The 20,837-nt window shown below is 37.6% G+C and overlaps 1 protein-coding gene across 16 annotated transcripts in view; it reads left to right on the plus strand.

Moving 5' to 3' along the window:
• Positions 1 to 20,837, plus strand: part of CFI (complement factor I) — a 91,236-nt gene that overhangs the window by 3,914 nt on the left and 66,485 nt on the right. For 10 of the 16 annotated variants that reach the window (XM_035293127.3, XM_035293129.3, XM_035293128.3 and 7 more), the window contains exon 1: positions 4,001 to 4,192. The exons of the other annotated variants lie outside the window; for them this stretch is intronic. In XM_035293127.3, coding sequence (XP_035149018.1) covers positions 4,139 to 4,192 — 54 coding nt within the window. In that variant the 5' untranslated portion in view covers positions 4,001 to 4,138. Of the gene's footprint in view, positions 1 to 4,000; positions 4,193 to 20,837 lie in introns of those variants that run through there. 16 annotated transcript variants of the gene reach the window in all.

Below are 20,837 nucleotides of genomic sequence, written 5' to 3' on the forward strand. Positions count from 1 at the left end.
CTGCTATCAAGAAATACCTGAGATTGGATAATTTATAAAGAAAATAGGTTTAATTGGCTCATGGTTCCACAGGCAGTACAGAAAGCATGATGCTGTCATCTGCTCAGGTTCTGGGGAGGCCTCAGGAAACTTATATCCATAGCGGAAGGCAAACGGAAACACACATTATGTGGCTGGAGTAGGAGCAAGAGAGAGGGGACATTTTAACCAGAAAGGATCAAAAACAGTTCTCATTCACATGGAATGGGCAACATATACATTTAACATTTTCTCCAGGCCTTATCTGCCACCTTCTGAAATAATGTAATATGCAGAGATCTGGATCATCTGGATTTCCCATAAGACATTCTGGTTGTTTTTCCACTGATAGCATTATCTTCATCAGAGGAGATGAGCATGCTAAATACTTTGATAAACACATGCTCCAGAGGGTAGGAGATAAAGCCTGGCATATCAGTAAAATTTTTAGGAAACCAGTGTTCAGGAACCTGCTAGAACATCCTCTCTAATGTAAAAGACAAATTATTGTATCTTATACTTCCTTTAACAAAGAAAGAAGCACAAAACCTGGTGAGGCTTTGGACTCTGGGGGCAAATATTCTGCACTAGCGAATACTGCTCCAGCTGCCAAAGCAGAAAAGGCTTCTGCAGTGGTCCAGCAGACTCTATGGCATCAGAAGTCTCATTGATGGGGGAAGAATGCTGTGTGGTGTTTGAGGAGGATCCTGTGAGAGAACCGCAATATAGGAGGACCTCAGGGTTCTGGACCAAGACCATGCCATCTGCAGCAGAGAATGGTATACCTTTTGAAAACCAATTTGTGTATTACTGGTTCCTGATAAATGTAGATTAATGAATCATAGGACACTACATCACCATATTGCCAGAACTGCCCATTATCATCTAAGTCCAAATGGACCTGCAAAGTGTAAGGTCAAGCAAGCCTAGCAAAAATGTATTGTAAGATAGAAGTGTGACATCCAGAGCCAAACACAAACAGGACCAGAGGTATGAGCAAGGTGCATAAGCAGGTAGCAGGTAGCCCAGACTGCCCCCTGTCCCCAGCAACCAAACAGTTGCACTGATGCCCCTTCCTCAGCTCACACCTATAGCTCTCTGAGGAATCTGGTATGACCAGCTGAAGAAAGAGAGGAAAGTTCACCTTTTGTTTGCAGATGTGTTGACCCAGTATATAGGTACAAATTGAAAATAGAGACTGCATTACAGCCACACTTTGGAGTTGTTTTGAAAGACAGTGGTGAGAGAAAGTCCTCCCAGTGGGCAGAGCTGCACCTGATCATCCACTTTGTGTGGAAAGAGAGGTGGCCTGAGGTTAGACTTTATATGGAATCACAGGCAATATTGATTTCCTGACCGTCTTTTGTTCCTGAAATGAAAATATTCAAAAATCAAGAGCAAAAAGTTCTGGATACAAACAGCAACTTTGGCCTGAGAAGCAAATGGTAACCAAGGGCTCATTGAAAGAGAACTCCTGAAAGAGATTGTGGGTCATGTCATTGAGTATGTTACTGAGACCAGCAGAGGTGGGAGGTCAGAGTGAAGGGAACCTAAAATGGATACATGTACACATAGGAGTGGGCATGAAGTATAAAAATCTTTATATCACATGTTAATGCCTACCAGAAAGCATCCACCAGAGAAAAGGCACAAAATAACCCACAAAGTGGCTCGGCCATTTTGACTCAACAAAGCTTATCTTCCATCATTAACAAATACCCAACCTGACAGCAGCTGACACTAATACTGCACCCACAAGATGGCACAATTCATTAAGAGACCAACTAGTCACTTAATGGCAAATTAACGACATCTGATTTCTTCACTCTTTGAAGGGTCAGTGGTCCATTCTTACAGGAATAAACATATATTTGAGGTATGGATATGCCTTTCCTGACTGCAGGTCCTCCGTTGGCACCATAATCCAGAGAATTATCATCCTCTAGTGAAGATCATATCCTGTCAGACAAGGATGGGATCTTTGTGTCCACTTTCCAGCAAAGCAGACCCAGGACTGGGCCTGTGACCATACAATCCCCTGGTCATATCACATACCACACCCCTCAGAAGCTGGTGGACTGATAGAATGTTGGCATGGGCAGAGCTGAGGTGCCAGTTAAATGCAAAACCGTGAGAATAGAGTGCTGTACTCCAGTAAGCCGTATATACATTCAGTCAAAGACCTTCATATAGCATCGTATTCCCAATAGGAAGAATACATGGGTCTGGGAACCAAAGAATAAAGGCAAGAATGACCATACTTACCATCACTCCCATTGACCAATTGGAGGCTTTGTGCATCTTGTCTCCACAACTGTAGACTCTGCAGGGTTCCTGGTCTTGTTCTCCAAAGGACTGTACTTTCACCAGGGCCACAGCAAGAATCCCATGGAATTATAAACTAGAGCCATTGCCTGGTGTACACTGAGCTCTTTGTATCTAGGGATCAGCAAGAAAGAAAGAGAGTCATAATCCACAGGGGTAATTGACCCTTCTCATTCCTAGGAAGTAGGGCTGCTGTTACTATGATGTGGGCAGTGAGAAAGATGTGTGCAACCCACATAACCTACTGGGGTATCTTTCTTGGGGGGTTCCTTTTTAAGAGAGGGTCTCTTTGTCACTCAGGCTGGAGTGCAGTGGTCCAGTCATGGCTAACTGCAGCATCAACCTCTCCTTGTGTTGCCCAGGCTCATCTCAAACTCCTAGCCTCAAGTAATCCTCCTGCTTTGGCCTCCCAAAGTGCTGGGATTACAGGAGTGAGCCACCTGTCCGGCCTGCATCTTGTGACAGTAGGGATACAAATGGCAACTTTTGCTTAAGAAGTAAAAGGTAACCAGGAGTTCACACCACTCCTAAAAGAGATTGTGGATCATGTCGTCAAGTAAGTCACTGAGACCAGCAGAGGTGGGAGGTCAGGGTAAAGGGAATCTAAAATGGGTATGAGGGGGGACGAGGGTGAGCCCCAAGATCAACTGCAAAGGTAGGAGCTGTAGTTTTTCCCACTAACTCCCTCTTCTCAGTTTTCTTTCAAGAATAGAGGCCCACTGAAAATTTTAAGGAGCCACTCTTAGAGTACATATGGAACATTGATCTAAAAGGTGCAAGTATGTACTCTGAAAGACACAGAGATGAGTTTCCCAGATCCCCTGTCAAGGAGGGTCTTGCCACCTGGCTTCTGGCTGTAAAGAATATAGTCAGAAGATACCTCCTCCTGATAGTACATAAGTGTCAGATCCTTCCGTGTCTGCATCAGCTACAGAAAACTGCCTCTCCTAAGTGTATGTATGCCCTTCCTGGGCAACATATAGTAGGGGACTGAGCAAGACATAATATAACAGCTCAGCCATTTATACTGAACCCAGGGACACCGTGACAGATCACACTCCAGTTCAACTTCTCCCTTGGCTTAAGACTGCTTCCCCTCCCTTCCTTGTACAGGTGTTGATCCCTAACAAACACTTTTACCCCATGCTCACTCTGTCTCAAGTCTCTGCTTCTGGTGAACCCAAACTGTATCAGCATTGCTGCTATCACAGACTTATTTCACAGACAGATAAATCCTGCATGATAGTTGATACTAGGTCAAGAATACTTGTTTTTAAAATTTCTTGTACTCCAAAAATAAAATTTGATTACAGCCCAACAAATGCATGGTAAAGAAGCTGGTTTCTGAGAGTTTTAAATGTATTTTACATATCCTTCATGATGCTCTACTTTTAGTCTTACTGTCTCCTAGTCTTCAACCTTAAGTTTAAAAATTTTATTTTTATTTTACAAAAAAAATCAAAAAATTTGCTTCCAGTATAATGTCTTTCTTCCCCAGAATACATAATGGAAGCATTGCTCATTAACAGGGTGGGGGAAAATCAGTCTCTTCTGGTGAAAACAAATTCCTATTGGTCACCTTGCTCAGCTCTTCACTGGGAGGGCCATTTTTTGGTTTCAGTTACGGTAAATCTCTGGATTTCAGCCACTTTCTTTCAGAGTTCAAAAGTACAAAGCTCTTCAGGAGGCTTGTTCTTTTGAAATATTTTTTCAGAGGTTAAAAATTAAATTTCAGAAGAATACCTGGGGTGGAAAAGAGTTCTCAGCAGAGACAGAGACCCCGAACACCTCCAACATGCTTCTTCATGTTTTTCTGTTATTTTTGTGCTTCCACTTAAGTTTTTGCCAGGTAAGTAAATCAATATTTATGCAAATGATTTAATTAATAGTTTAAAAGTTGTAAAAATATAGAAAATAATTTTAAATATATAATTTTGACTTAAATATTACATAGTTCAGTTACCAACAATGCCACTCTATAGTCAGCAACAAATGTTTTATGTTAGTATATTGATAAAAGAGTTTTTTTAAAAATAGTTCTTTTTATATGCTTATATATGCAGAGATATTGAACTGAACAAGAGTATTACTAATACAAGGCTGTGATTTACTGTGTAGTGAATCAAAAATATTTACCAAGTGCCTCCTGTGTATAAGATACAGTGCTAGGAAGATAGTGAGACTGATCTCTTCCTTCAACAGCCTTTTAGTACACTCTATAATTATAGAAAGGGGAAATAATAAGCAAATTTGAAACATCTGAACACACAAAAATACAAGTTACAAGACAGCATATATTTAATTGCCAAAAGTGATACAAATATGTAGTAAAAGACTAATGAGAGGACAAATCACTTCATGCTGAGAGGTCATGAAGAGATTATGGATCAAGTAGGATTTGAGCTGAACCTTTAATTCTGGATTACAAGTGATCAGTGGTGAGAAAGGAATGATTTCCAGCTTTTCCAGCCAGGAAAAGCAGCAAGTGCTGCCATAGGAAGGCAGCAAAGCACAAGGCCCCTCAAGATAAATGAATCAATTTGATCATAATGAAGGCTTTGTGGAGTACAAAGGTACTCAAAACTGAAATGACATGTCATAGTGAAGTTAGAGTGTTGTCTATTAAGGTGAAACATGTTTAAAACATTTTAGATACTTACGGATGATTGCCAACTTTGGTGGCAATCCAAAACTATCTTGTCTTAATGCCAGCTTGTAGAAGAAAATATTTAAAGAAATACTTAAGAAAACACAGTTTAAGATTTTTGTAACTTCTAAAATAGTTGGCATCATCATTGCAATGTTTGTAATAGAGAACAAATGGAAATAACTAAATGCTTATGAATGAGACACTGGAAGCCAGGAGTGGTGGCTCACGCCTGTAGTCCCAGCACTTTGGGAGGCCGAGGCAGGAGGATCATGAGATAGAGATCGAGACCATCCTGGTCAACATGGTGAAATCCTGTTTCTACTAAAAATACAAAAAATAAAAAATAGCTGGGCCTGGTGGTGCGTGCCTGTAGTCCCAGCTACTTGAGAGACTGAGGCAGGAGTATTGCTTGAACCTGGGAGGCAGAAGTTGCAGTGAGCCGAGATCATGCCACTGCACTCCAGCCTAGTGACAGAGGGAGACTCTGTCTCAAAATAAAAATAAAAATAAGACACTGGTTAGATTATTGTATATCCAAAATTGAACTAGTATGTAGCTATTGAAATGACATATTTATTGAAATGAAGTCCTTACTACAATTTTGTTTTTATTGAAGAAAAACACAGGCATATGTGTGTTTATATGCATACATACATAAATGCATACTTATACCTGCTTATATATATGACTAAACGATCTTGCAGTACATGTATCAAATAGTTAATCGTTGCTATCATTGGCTAGTAAGATTACTGGTGATACCATTTTATACATTTCTGAATTTCAGAATTCCAAATTTTTCTTTTTCTTTTTTTTATTTAAAATGAATATATATATTACTTTATAATTAGAAAAATTACTTTTTTGAAAAATAAGAAATATTTCAGCTCCCTTTTCCATTCCTGAAAAGAGCCTCTTTCTTTTATTGCACAGTCTTCCAAAAACAAAGTTGCCTTCGGTGCTTTAAGAAACAGCATTTAAAAAAGGGTTAATCTCAAATTCATGAAAATTTCAGAACTTAAAATATTTGTTTATAAAAGAAAGTGGAATTTTAAAATTCTGCTTGCTGAGAAGTAACCATTTTATATGGTTACTCTAACAGATAGTATAATTAGTATTCATGTAGTTTTAAATTACGTTTTCAAAACTAAATGAAGTATGTGCAACTGGGATAAATTTTTAAGAGCTGGAGGTAGATTTCTGCCTGAGGGATAAAAAGTATCCCTTCCTTATTTTTTGTTTCAGAACCTCCTGAGGGACTGATGCAAAGGTAAATGATATCAATGACTGGGATAGATGGTAGTGAGATAGAATTAAATCGTTCTGAATAGTAAAATAAGAAAAGCGGTTTTACTGAACCTACTCAGACAAGGAAACTAGGCTATTCCGAAAAAGTGAAAAAGAAACCCACAGCACAATGGGAGTGGCTGCTGGGACCTTCTGATAGTAAGAGTAACCAAAGGATGTTCAAGAACAAGGAAGCTGGCTGAGTCTGGGGGTTCACACATGTAATCCCAGTACTTTGGAAGGCTGAGGCAAGAAGATTGCTTGAGCCCAGGAGTTTGAGGCTGCAGGCAGCTATGATCATCCCACTGTAATCCAGTCTGAGTGACAGAACAAGATCCTGTCTCAAAAATAAATAAATGAAGTAAAACAGAAGCCAAATGTTTCAGTCAGCATAATTACCTACTATAATTGTGCTGTGACATAATCCCCAATTGATACCCTAAATTTTATTTTACCCTAAAATTTTATTACAAACTCAGGCATATAAGGGTGGCATTTTAGAGAGAAAGAACTAGGGTAATGTTAAGCAGAATGACAACATCCTGGAAAGGGAGGGTGGCACACAGGAGGGTGTGCAGTGCAAGTGATGACCGTGGAAATGGCAGAGTAGGCAGATCCACGAAAACCAAAAATCCACTTCCACAAAACCCAAAAAGAAGCTGTCAGATCCAACTTTTTTTCAAACTCTGGAAAACATTCAAAGGTTTATAGCACCTAAGCAAATGTTGAATGAAGGAACAGGCAACTAAAAATGGTAGAAAAGCTTTGTGGCATTTTGTGTGTGTGTCCTTTGTGTCCTTGCCCCATACTCTCCCTGATTTGGCATTGATCTTGAATAGCTGTGCATGTTTCTCACTCAGGGACCTGTTCCCTAGCACTGGAAAGAACAGAGAAGACCGTATTCAAAAAGAATTGTGTTTGTCTTTTCTATCCTAAGACCTACCTGAAGGACAGACCCCAGGCACTTGTCTTGGTTTCACCTAACTCAGAACTCAAAGAAAAGCATTAGTATTACCAAGCACAGGCCTTGTAAGATTATTGAACAATCTCAGCTGTCTGGGGCAAAGGATTACAGTGGAGGCACACAACAGAACACCAAAGCATGGGGAAAAACTGAGAGAGATCCTTTGGGAAATTAGGTCATTCAAAAGTGCCTGTGTGTATTGGGGAGTTTAGGAAGCCACATACACGCTTAGGGCAGGACAAATGTTCAGAAAGACCTCAGAAGACTCTGAGTCTGCAACTCTGGAAGATGTCTTGGTTTGGTGCAAGTATGAAGTGAGGGCTAAGGTGGAGTTGCAAATGGCCTGGATAAGTTGCAAATGGCCTGGATAAGAAGCAGAAGGGAGAGACTGATTTCAAGAGTTACTATAATAGTCAAAATATCCAGTTTTCAACCAAAATTGTTGGTTGTATGTATGGCCCCTTTACAGAAGAAATGAAAAGAATCTGTTCCAGAAGAAGCACAAACTTTGGGCTCACTAAACAAAGACTTAATCAATGATCTTTAAAAAAAACATCGTATTGATTTATGATTGACATATAATAAACTATACATATTTAGTGTACATAACTTGATGAGTTTGGAGATTAGTATATGTCTGTGAAAATATCATGACATATGCCATAAACATATTCATCACTTCCAAAAGTTTCCTCTTACCCTTTATTATTTTGTGTGTATGTATAACAACCTTAACAAAAAACTATACTCTTAGCAAATTTTTAAGTATACAATACAGTATTATGAACAGTAGGCACTATTCTGTAGAGTAGATCTCTAAGAGTTATTTATCTTGCATAACTGAAAATGTATATCTTTGACTAATATGTCTTTCCCAGTCCTTGGCAGCCACCATTCTATTCTCTGGCCCCATGAGTTTTGACTATCTTACATTCCTAATATAAGCGGTAATTATGGGGTATTTATACTTCTGTGCCTGCCTTGTTTCACTTAGATTAATGTCCTGTAGCTTCATCCATATTGTCACAAATGGCAGGGTTTCCTTCTTTTTTAAGGCCAAATAATATTTCATTGCATGTATATACCACATTTTCTTTATCAATTCTTCCACAACTGTAGGAGAATTTCCCTTTCTCCATATCCTTACATACATATGTTATCTTTGGTTATTTTGACAATAGCCATCCTAACTGGTATGTGATTTTGATTTTCATTTCCCTAATGGTTAGTGATGTAGAATACATTTTCTAGTACCTATTGACCATTTATATATCTTCTTTGAAGAAATGTCTATTTAGCTCCTTTGTCTACTTTTTAAAATAGACTATTTGGTTTCTTGCTATTGAGTTGTAGGAATTCCCTATGTATTTTAGACAAATAATAACCTCTTACCAGATGTCTAGCTTGCAAATATTTTCTTCCATTCTATATGTTGTCTTTTCATTTTGTTAATTGTATCCTTTTCTGTGCAGAAGCTTTTTAGCTTGATGTAGTGCCACTTGTCTATTTTTGCTTTTGTTGGCTATGCTTTTGTCATCATAGTCAATAAATTATTGCCAAGACTAATGTCAAGAAGCTTATTCTTTATGTTTTATTCTAAAGGTTTTATGATTTCAGGTCTATATGTAAGTCTTTAATCCATTTTGAGTTGATTTTTGTCTGAATAATATAGGGTCCAATTTCATTTTTTGCATGTAGATTTCCAGTTTTCCCATTACCACTTATTGAAGAGACTATCTTTCACCCATTGTACATTCTTGGTTCCCTTGTTGAAGAGCAGTTGACTATGTATACATGGATGTATCTCTGAACTTTCTATTTTGTTCCATAAGTCTACATGTCTGTTTTTATAAGAGTATAATATTGTTTTTATTACTGCAGCTTTGTGACATTTTTTGAAATCAGAAAGTGTGATACCTCTGGCTTTGTTCTTCTTGCTCAAAAAACTGTTTTGGTTCTTTGGTGTCTTTTGAAATTCCATATACATTTTAGAATTATTTTTTCTATTTCTGTAAAAAAATGCCTTTGGGATTTTGGTAGGGATTGTATTGAATCTGTAGATTATTTGTGATAGGATAAACATTTTAACAATATTCTTTCAGTGAAAGAATGTGAGTTGTCTTGCCATTTATTTGTGCCTACCTTAATTTCTTTCATCAGTGTTTCACAGTTTTCTGGGTACCAGTTTTTCACCTAATTGGTTAAATTTATTTATAAGTACTTTATTCTTATAACTGCTATTTTAAATGAGATTATTTTGTTTGGTTTCATTTTGTTTTGTTAAAGACAGGGATTTGCATTGTTTCGCAGGTAGAAATGCAATGACAAATTATAGCTCACTGCAGTCTTGGCCTCCTGTGCCCAAGCGATCCTCCTACCCCAGCCTCCCAAGTAACTGTGACCCAAAGGTGCACACTACCATGCCCAACTAATTTGATTTTTTGTGGCATTAGGACCTTACTAAGTTGCCCAGACTGGTCTCAACTTCTGGCCTCAAGGGATCCTCCCACCTTTGCCTCTCAAAGCACTGGGATATAAGCATGAGCTGCCACACCTGGCCTGAGATGGTTTTCTTAATTTCCTTCTGGGACAGTTCATTATTGGTGTATAGAAACACAACTGATTTTTGTAAGTTGATTTTATATCCTGCAGCTTTAATGTTGCTGTCTATCATCTTTTCATTTCAACTTGAATAAAACCTTTTATCATTTCTTGTAAGGCAGTGATGTATTTCCTGTTTTGGTTTATTGAGGAAAGTTTTTCTCTCTCCTTTTTAGGGGATAGTTTTTCTGGGTGTAATATTCTTGGTTGGCAGTGGTTTTGGGGTTTTTGTTTTCCTCTTTCAGCACTTTGAATATATCATTGAACTCTTTCTTGGCCTTCAAGTTTTCTAAAGAAGAAGAAATTTAAAGAATAAATCCACTGATAGTTTCATAGGGATTCCTTTGTATATGACAAGTTGTTTTTCTCTTTTTTTCAAAATTATCTTCTGGTCTTTGACATTTGGCAATTTAATTATAACGTATCTCAGTCTATACCTTTTTAAATTCAATCACTATGTGATCCTTTTGACCCTCATGAATCCAGATGTCCATTTCCTTGCCTACATTTGAGATGTTTTCAGGCATTGTTAATTTAAATAAACTTTCTTTACTTTTCCCTTTTTCTTCTCCATCTATAAATAATATAATGCATACACTGGTTTGCTTGATGGTATCCTATGAGTCCTATAGTCTTTTTTTATACTTTTTGATTCTTTTTTTCTTTTTGTTCCTCTGACTGTATAATTTCAAATAACTGGTCTTTGAGTTCACTGATTCTCTCTTCTATTTGACTAAGTATGGTGTTCAAGCTCTCTATTGAATTTTTCAGTTCCATTATTTTATTCTTTTTACCTCCAAAATTTCTCTTTAATTCTTTCTTATGCTCTCTATATGTTTGTTGAACATCTCATTTTGTTCATGAATTATTTCCCCCTAATTTTGTGTAGTTGTTTATCTGTGCTCCTTTATAGCCCTTTCAGCTTCTTTAAGATGTTACTTTGAATTCTTTTTTTTTTTTTTTTTTTTTTTTGGGGAGGAAGGCAGGAAGGAAGGGAATAAGGACGGTAGGGAGGAAGGAAGGGATGAAGGAAGGAAGGAAGGGAGGAAGCGGGGAGGGAGGAAGGGAGGGAAGGGAAGAAAGGAAATCAAGCAATGAAAGAGACATTGCCAACCTGGATCTAGAGGTTTACAAGTTGATTTCTTTTTTTTTTTTTTTGAGAGAAGGAAAGAAAAAAAAAATAAGTAAAGGAGAGGAAGAAAGAGGAAGAGAAAGAAGGAGAGTAAATGGAAATATTGCTTTATTTTGAAAAAAATTGGGTATTAATAATGGCCAATCAATGTTTCATTTAAACTAATGTGTAGGTGTGATGTGGTATTGACAAGAATGTATATTTTGTGTATTTGAAGTGGAGAGCTCTATAAATATTTATTAAGTTTACTTGTTCTGGATCTTAGTTCAAGTCCTTGATATCCTTATTAATTTTCTGTCTCATTGAGTCTAAGTCTCCTATCTGGGTGTTAGGATCGTTAGCTCTTGTTGTTGCATTGATCCTTTTACCACTATATCTTTGTTGCTTTAAAATCTATTTTATCCGATACAAGAATTGCAACTCCTGCTTTTTATTTATTTATTATTTATTTTTGCTCTCCATTTGGTTGGTAAATCTTTCTCCATCCCTTTGTTTTGAGTCTTTGTGTATCCTTGCATGTGAAACAGGTCTGGATGTAACATGCCGTTGGGTTTTGGCTGTGTCTTTTGATTGGGAATTCAGTCAATTTAAATTTAGGGTTACTGCCATTTGATGTTGACTGGCTGTTTTATCCATTTGTTGGTGTAAATTCTTCTTTATGTTGGTGCTCTTTACTTTTTGGTGTATTTTTAGAAAGGCTAATACTGGTTGTTTCTTTCTGTGTGTAATGCTTCTTTCAGAAGCTCTTGTAAAGCAGGCCTGGTGGTAATAAAATCTCTGAGTTCTTGCTTGTTCATAAAAGATTTTATTTTTCCTTCAGTTGTGAAGCTTAGTTTGACTGGATATGAAATTCTGGGCTGAAGGTTCTGTTCTTTGAGGATGTTGAATATTGGCCCCCACTCTCTTCTGGCCTGTAGAGTTTCTGCCGAGAGATCTGCTGTAAGTCTGATAGGCTTGCCTTTGTGGGTAATCTGACCTTTCTCTCTGGCTGCCCTTAGTATCCTCTCCTTCGTTTCAACCCTGCTGAATCTAACGATTATGTGCCTTGGGGTAGCTCTTCTTGAGGAATATCTTTGTGGTGTTCTCTGTATTACCTGGGGTTGAATGTTGACCTGCTTTGCTAGTTTAGGAAAATTTTCCTGAATAATATCCTGAAGGGTATTTTCCAGCTTGGATTCATTCTCTCCGTCGCATTCAGGTACACCTATCAAACGTAAATTTGGTCTTTTCACATAGTCCCACATTTCTTGGAGACTTTGCTCATTCCTTTTTATCCTTTTTTCTCTAATCTTTTCTTCACGTTTTATTTCATTAAGTTGGACTTTGACCTCTGATATCCCTTCTTCTGCTTGAACAATTCGAGTGTTTAAACCTGTGCATACTTCTCGGAGTTCATGTATTGTATTCTTCAGTTCCATTAATTCACTCATACGCCTCTCTAAGTTGTCTATTCTCAATAGGATTTCATCAAACCTTTTTTCAAAGTTCCTAGTTTCTTTACGTTGGGCTACAACATGTTCTTTTAACTCACCGAAGTTTGTTATTATCCATTCCTTGAAGAGTGATTCTGTCATCAGGAGGCGCTCGTTCTCCATCAAGCCTTGTTCCATTGTTGATGAGGAACTGTGATCATCTTTAGAGGGAGAGGCGTTCTGACTTTGAGTATTCTCAGCTTTTTTACGCTGGTTTCTTCCCGTCATTGTAAATTTATCCTCCTGTCGTCTTTGAAATTACCAACTTTCAGATTAGGTCTCTTGAGTGGACGTCCAGGTTGTTAGTTCCCAGGGCCAGAGCAGCGGCGTTAAAACTGATGGTGCTTTTCTGCCCAGGATTCTCCTGTCGGGCTTCCTTCTAGTTTCCGTAGTAGGCGACTCTGCCTTCCCGGGGCTCCAAACCTCGGTCGGAACTGGTCACGTTTACTCTGCGCTGAGCGCTGCCGCGTAGAGGTACCGGCGGAACCGCTGCGCCGACCACGAGAGTCGCGCTGGCGACTCGTGTGTTTCCACCACTGGGGGATCTTCTGCTCCGTGAGCGACCAGACTTTGTCTGAAAGTGTGGCGTCCTCTAGTTCTCCGCGCCTTCCCTGAGAGCTGCAATCCCGGGATGTTAGCGATCGGCCATCTTGGATCGTTCTCCTACTTTGAATTCTTTGTCAAGCAATTTATAGGTCTCCGGTTCTTTAGAGTCACTTATTGGCGCTTTATTTGTTCCTTGGATGGTATCTTTTTTCTTCATAATCCTGTAGCCTGTGTTAGTGTCTGCATGTTTGAAGAAGCAGCCACCTCTTTCAGTTTTCACAGACTGACTTTGGCAGAAAAAGCCTTTCACCAGTCAGCCCAGCCAGAGATTCTAGGTTGACCAGCTGGTGGGGCCTGTGTGAATGGCCTGTTGCTTGAGACCATATTGGTGGACCTGGTACCTGGGTCTGTCAGTGGGCCCAGTGCTGCAGTCCATGGGCAGATTTGGTTTATGCTCACTGGGTGGGTGGACAGTCAGTTTTGATGCCAGTGTCCAGGGTCAGGCTTCCTCTCTTTTCCCCCCACAGGAGAGCTCATGATCCAAAGGAATCTCTTTCAGCATTGTGTATGCTGTGTAGGGTAAGAGGTAACTCTATAAAGTGAAACTTTTTTTCTTATCCTTTCAATATTTTCTCATATCTTTGTTTCACTCGCATACTGTAACCTCTCACCTTGATTCTGGAGCTCTCATAAAGGTATTTTTATTCATAAATGGTTGTTATATTGGTGTTTCTGTAGGAAGACAAGTGCTGGGACATTCTGTTCCACCATCTTGCCAATGTCACATCTTCAACTGTCTTAAATATGTTTAGAGCTATAGGAAACCCTGAGAATAATGTATAAACAAATATAGAATATTAGTAAATATATATATATATATATATATATATATATATATATATATACACACACACACTTTTTTTTTTCTTTGAGACAGAATCTTGCTATGTCACCCAAGCTGGAGTGCTGACATAGTCTTGGCTTACTGCAACCTCTGCCTCTCAGGTTCAAGCAATTCTCCTGCTTCAGCCCCCCAGATAGCTAGAATTACAGGTGCCTAGAACTATACCTGGCTAATTTTTGTTTTTTTAGCAGAGATTGGGTTTCACCATGTTGGCCAGGCTGGTTTTGAACACCTGACCTCAAGTGACCCACCTACCTCAGCTTCTTGAAGTGCTGGGAGTACAGGTGTGAGCCACCGTGCCTTGCCAACAAAGATAAATTTTTAAAAGGAACCAGACAAAATTAACTGGAGTTTAAAAGCACAATAACAAACATGAAAATTTTACTAATAGGTTTCAGTAGAAGATTTGAGCAGGCAGAAGAAATAGTCAACAAACTTAAAGATCAGTCAATTTAATTAATTATCCAGTATGAGGAGCAGAAAGAAAAAAGGATAACAAAGACTAAACAGAGCCTATGAAACCTGTGGGACACCATCTAGCATAGCAAAATATGCATAATGGGAATCCCAAAAGGAGAAATGAGAAAGTAAGAGAGAATATATAAAGAAATAATGGCTGAAAACTTTCCACATTTTGATCAAATGCATGGCTTTCCACATTCAAAAAGCTCAATGCAATCCAAGAAGGATAAACAAAAAAGTCCAAACCAAGACACATTATAATCCAATTTGTGACCTTGATCTCATTGGGGTCACCATCTGAGATGTGGGTCACCACCATCCATCTTTGAGTCAGACCTGCAGACCCTGACTCAACGATGGATGAATGAACGAATGCACTCTCACACCATTACAGTGATTCAAGTGGGATACAGATGGCCATTGGCTGCTTTCAGAGGGCAAAATGCAACCAGTTGAACCAGACTCCCTGTTCATCCACACTTTTATTCATAACAGAGGTTCAAAGTTAACACACTTGTGGATAATTAACATGGTTAAAGAGTGGTTATATGAATAATAAAAGCTTTGGTTCTGGGCCCAGAGTAAACACTTTTAACAGGTAATTCCTGTTTGATCTCCCACTGAGAGAGCCATCCAGCACAAGTTTACTCGAGTAAACAGTTAGGAGACAAAGGGATGTGGGGTAAACAGACTTAACTGGGAAAGCCTCTGTCTCTGTCTTCTCCCTAACTTGATAAAACCTTTCTGCCTTCCAAAAGGTTTGAGACCATAATCTATATAATCTGTAACTTTCCCTAAATATTTTCTGTAACATTTTGCCAACCACCCCAAGTGAATCTCAACACCAATTGTCAAAACCAAGAATGAAGAAAATCTTGAAAACAACATAGTCATAAAATTCTCCATAAGATTAGCAGCAGCTTTCTCATCAGAAACACTGGAGGTCAGAAGGGAGTAAGATGACAATTTTATTTGTTGAAAGTAAAAAACTGTCAACCAAGAACTCTATATCTGGCAAAACTATCCTTCAGAAATGAAGGAGAAATGAAGAAATTCACAGATAAATAGAAGCGGAGGGAGATCACTGCTAATAGGCCTACAAGAAATGCACTACAAATGACTAGATGTGGTGGCTCATTGCCTATAATCCCCAGCGCTTTAGGGGAATGAGGCAGGAGGACTGCTTGAGCCCAGGAGTTGAAGACTAGCCTGGAAAGCACAGCAAGAGCCCATCTCTATAAAAATAAAATTAGTGATATGTGGTGGCATGTATCTGTAGTCTCAGTTACTCAGGTGGCTGAGGTGGGAGAATCACTGGAGCTCAGGAGTTCAAAGCTGCAGTGAGCTCTGACTACACGACTTGATTCAAACCTGAGCAACAGAATGAGATCATCTCTAAAATAAAATTAAATTAAAATAAAGAAATGCAGTACAAGTCAGAGAACCCTACATACTGAAGTGAAAGGACACTTGGCAATTACTTGAAGTAATATGAAGAAATAAAGAATCTCATTAAAGGTAACTACATAGGTAAATATACAAGCCACTATTTTTTAAAAAGCCAGTATTATATTATTTTGGTTTGTATCTATTCTTTTTCTTTCCCACATGGGTTAAAGACACTGTATAAAATTATTATAAATCTATGTTAATGGTGCACAACATATAAAGATGTAACATATGACAATAATTGCATAAAAGAGTGGATGGAGCAGTATAGGAACAGAGTTTTGTATGCTCTTGAAGCTAAGTTGTTATCAATTCAAACTAGATTGTTTTAAATGTAATTATAATTGTAATCTTCATAGTACCCAAAAAGAAAATATCTAAAAATATATATACAGAAGGAAATATAAAAAGGGAACCAAAAGAGTTGACTACAAAAAAATCAACTAAACACAAAAAAGGGCAGTAATTGAGAAAAGGAGAAACAAAACAGTTAAAAGACATGCAATAAACAAATAGCAAATAGAAGAGTAAGCCCTTTCTTATCAGCAATTACTTTAAATGAAAGTGAATTAAATTCTAATATCAAAAGACAGAAATTGGCAGAATTCATTTTTTTAAAATTATGATTTAACTATATGGTGTCTAAAGAGGCTCCCTTTAGGTCCAAAGAAATAAAGGATGCAAAAGATATTATGCGCAAATAACAACCAAAAAGAGCTAAACTGGCTATACTAATACCAGACAAAATAGACCTGAAGTCAAAAACTGTTACAAGAGATAAATTACATGATATAATAATGAAAGGGTCAATTCATCAGGAATACATAACAATTGCAAACATTAAACACTAAACAATAGAGCCTGAAAAGATACAAACAAAAAAGTGACAGAATAGAATTCTTTTTTTTTTTTTTTTTTTGAGACAGAGTTGTCCAGGCTGGAGTGTAGTGGCATGATCTCAGCTCACTGCAACTGGTTCAAGTGAGTCTCATGCCTCAGCCTCCCAATTAGCTTGGATTAGAGGCGTGCACCACTACCCCTAGCGAATTTTTGTATTTTTAGTAGAGACAGGGTTTCACCATGTTTCACAGGCTAGTCTTGAACTCCTGACCTCAGATGATCTGCTCTTAGCCTCTCAAAGTTCTGGGATTGCAGGCATAAGCCACCATGCCTGACCAGAAATAGACAAGAATATAATATTGGTTGGATGCTTCAATACTCCATTTTTTATAGTGAATAGAAGGTCAATAAGGAATAGAGAACTTGAACAGTACTTTAAGCCCAGTAGACCTAATAACTAAACATATATGTAACTCTGCACTCAATAATAACTAAACATATATGTAACTCTGCACTTCAGATATTTTTCTGAAGTGCATGTGGAACAATTTCTAAGATAGACCATGTAAGACTTTTTGTCACAAAATGAGTCAATATATTTTTAAAATATTGAAATTAGACAAATTAGCTTCTCTAACCACAATGGAATAAGACTGGAACCAATAACAGAAAGAAAATTGGAAAATTTACAAATATGTAGAAATTAAACAACACATTCTTAAGCCACTAATGGTCAAATAAGAAATCACAAGGGAAATTGTGAATACTTAGAGATAAATGAAAACAAAACACAACATATCAAACCATATTATATGCAGCATTAAAAAGAAGTGTATAGCAGTAAATGCCTACATTAAAAAAGAATAGAGAGCCCATAAATAAGACTGCACACCTATAACTATCTGATCTTCTACAGATCTGACAAAAAAAAGCAATGGGAAAAGGATTCCCTATTCAATAAATGGTGCTGGGATAACTGGCTAGCCTATGCAGAAAGTTGAAACTGGAACCCCTTCCTTAGACCATATACAAAAATTAACTCAAGATACATTAAAAAAATTAAATATACTACCCAAAACTATGAAAATCCTGGAAGACAACCTATGCAATATTATTCTGGACATAGGAATGAGCAAAGATTTCATGACGAAGATACCAAAAGCAATCACGACAAAAGCAAAAATTTACAAGTGGGATCAAATTAAACTAAAGAGCTTCTGCACAGCAAAAGAAATTATCAACAGAGTGAACAAACAACCTACAAAGTGGGAGAAAATTTTTGCAAACTATGTATCTAACAAAGGTCTAATATCTAGTGTCTATAAGGAACTTCAACTAATTGACAAGGAAAAAAACATTAAAAAGTGGGCAAAGGATACGAACAGACACTTTCCAAAAGAAGACTTATGTGCACCAACAATCATATTGAAAAAAGCCCAACATCAGTGGTCACTAGAGAAATGCAAATCAAAACCACAGTGAAATACCATCTCACACCAGTCAGAATGGCTACTATTAAAAAGTCAAAATATAACAAATGCTGGTGAGGTTGCAGAGAAAAAGGAATGCTTATTCGTATTTAGTGGTAGTGTAAATTAGCTAAACCATTGTGGAAGATAGTGTGGCAATTCCTCAAAGACCTAAAAAGAGAAATTCCATTCAACTCAGCAATCCCACTACTGGCTATATACCTAAAGGAATACAAATTGTTCTGTCATAAAGATGCATGCACACATATGTTCATTGCAGTGCTAGTCACAATAGCAAAGACATGGAATCACCTTAAATGCCCATCAATGGTAGACTGGATAAAGAAAATGTGGTACATATATGCCATGGAATACTATTCAGCCATATAAAAGAACAAGATTATGTCCTTTGCAGAAACATGGATGGAGCTAGAGGCCATTTCCTCAATAAACAAACACAGGAACAGAAAACCAAATACCACATACTATCATTTATAAGTGGAGGCTAAATAATGAGAACACATGGACTCATAGAGGGAACAACACATACTGGGGCCTATCAGAAGATGGAGGGTGGGAGGAGGAAGAGCATCAGGAAGAATAACTAATGGGTACTAGGGTTAATACCTGGATGATAAAATAATCTGTACAATTATTTAGACCCCTATTACACAAGTTCACATATATAACAAACCTGCACATGTACTTCTGGACTTAAAAGTTTTAAAAAAGAGTAAAGATCTCAAATTGATAACCTAACTTTACAACTTAAGAAGCACAACTTCTTTGGAAAAAGGAAGAGCAAACTAAACTCAGAGTTAGCAGAAGAAATGAAATAATAAAGATTAGAGACAAAAAATATATAGTAAGACAGTAGAATCAATGAAATCACAAGTTGGTTCTTTGGAAATAGCCACAAAATTGTCAGACCTTAGCTAAACTGAAAAAGAAAAAAAAAGAGAAGGTACAAATAACTAAAATTATAAGTGAAATTGTAGATACTACTACTGTTCTTACAGAAATAGAATGATAAGAGAACACAGCCAGGCTTGGTGGCTCATGCTTGTAATCTCAGCACTTTGGGAGGTCAAGGTGGGCAGATCACCTGAGGTCAGGAGTTCAGGACCAGCCTGATCAACGTGGAGAAACCCCGTCTCTACCAAAAATACAAAATTAGCCAGGCATGGTGGCACATGCTTGTTTTCCCAGCTATTCAAGAGGCTGAGGCAGGAGAATCGCTTGAACCTGGGAGGCAGAGATTGTGGCGAGCTGAGATCTCGCCATTGCACTCCACCTAGGCAACAAGAGCGAAACTCCATCTCAAAAAAAAAAAAAAAAGAGAATAGAATGCTATGAGCAACTATATGCCAGCAAATTAGATAACCTAGATAAATTAATAAATTCCTAGAAACATACAAATCACCAAAACTAATTAAAGAAATAATAGAAGATCTGAACAGACTTATAACAAGTGAAGATATTAAGTCAGTAATTTAAAAATTTCCCAAAAAGGAACTATCTATAACCAAATGGCTTCACTAGTGAATTCTACAAAACATAAAAAGAGAACTAATACTAATTTTTCTCAAACACTTTCAAAAGGTAGAAGACCTTCCTATGCATTCTGTGAGGCCAATATTACCATAATACCAAAGTCAAAGACACTGCAAGAAAAGTTGCAAAATAGAGATAAAGGCTATCTACACACCATATCAAAAACTCCCAAAGATTTCCAGTATTCTTAATTTATTTGTGTAGATCCAGATTTCCCTCTGTGATAATTTTCCTTCTGCTTGAAAGAATTTAAGAAAAATTTTCTTGTGCAGATATGCTGCTGGCTAATTCTTTCAGCTTTTGTGTGTCTTAAAAGGTTATTCTTTTGCCTAAGTTTTGAATGATATTTTTGCTGGGTATAGAATTACAGGTTGCCAGTATTCTCTTTCAGGACTTTAAAAATGTTGCTGCATTGTCTTCTCATTTACATTATTAATGAGAAATGTCATACTCATCTTTGTTTCATACTCTGTCTTTTTTCTTTGACTCTTTTGGAGATTTTCTTTTCGTTTTTGGTTTCTGAGTAATTTGCGTATGATGTATTTGGTGGAGTTTCCTTCATGTTTCTCCTGCTTAGGGTTCATTCCCCATTTGTTGGGTCTGTGTGTTTATAATTTTCTCAAATTTGGATAAATTTCAGTCATTATTTCTTCAAATAGGGTTTTTGTTCCCTCGTTTTGTCCATTTTTTTTTTGGAGACTCTAATTTCAGATCTACTAGAAGTTGCCCCGCAGTTCATTTATACTCTATTCTTTATTAATTTTTTTTTTGAGACAGAGTCTTGCTCTATCACCCAGGCTGGAGTACAATGGCATGATCTCTTCTCACAACCTCCACCTCCTGGGTTCAAGTGATTTTCCTGCCTCAGCCTCCAGAGTAGCTGGGATTACAGGCACACACCACCACTCCTACCTAGTTTTTTGTATTTTTGGTAGAGATGGGGTTTCATCATATTGGCCAGGCTGGTCTCAAACTCCTGACCTTGCAGTATCCCCACCTCAACCTCCCAAAGTGCTGGGATTACAGGCATGAGCCACTGCACCCAGCCAATTTTTTTATCTTTTTAAATTTTATTGTAGATCATTTCCACTGATATGTCTTTAAGTTTCCCAGTCTTTTCTTCTGCAATGTCTTATTTGTTTTTGGTTTCATCAAGTGTATTGT

The sequence above is a fragment of the Callithrix jacchus genome, chromosome 3 (assembly GCF_049354715.1).
Source record: "Callithrix jacchus isolate 240 chromosome 3, calJac240_pri, whole genome shotgun sequence".
Taxonomy (NCBI): Eukaryota; Metazoa; Chordata; class Mammalia; order Primates; family Cebidae; genus Callithrix; species Callithrix jacchus.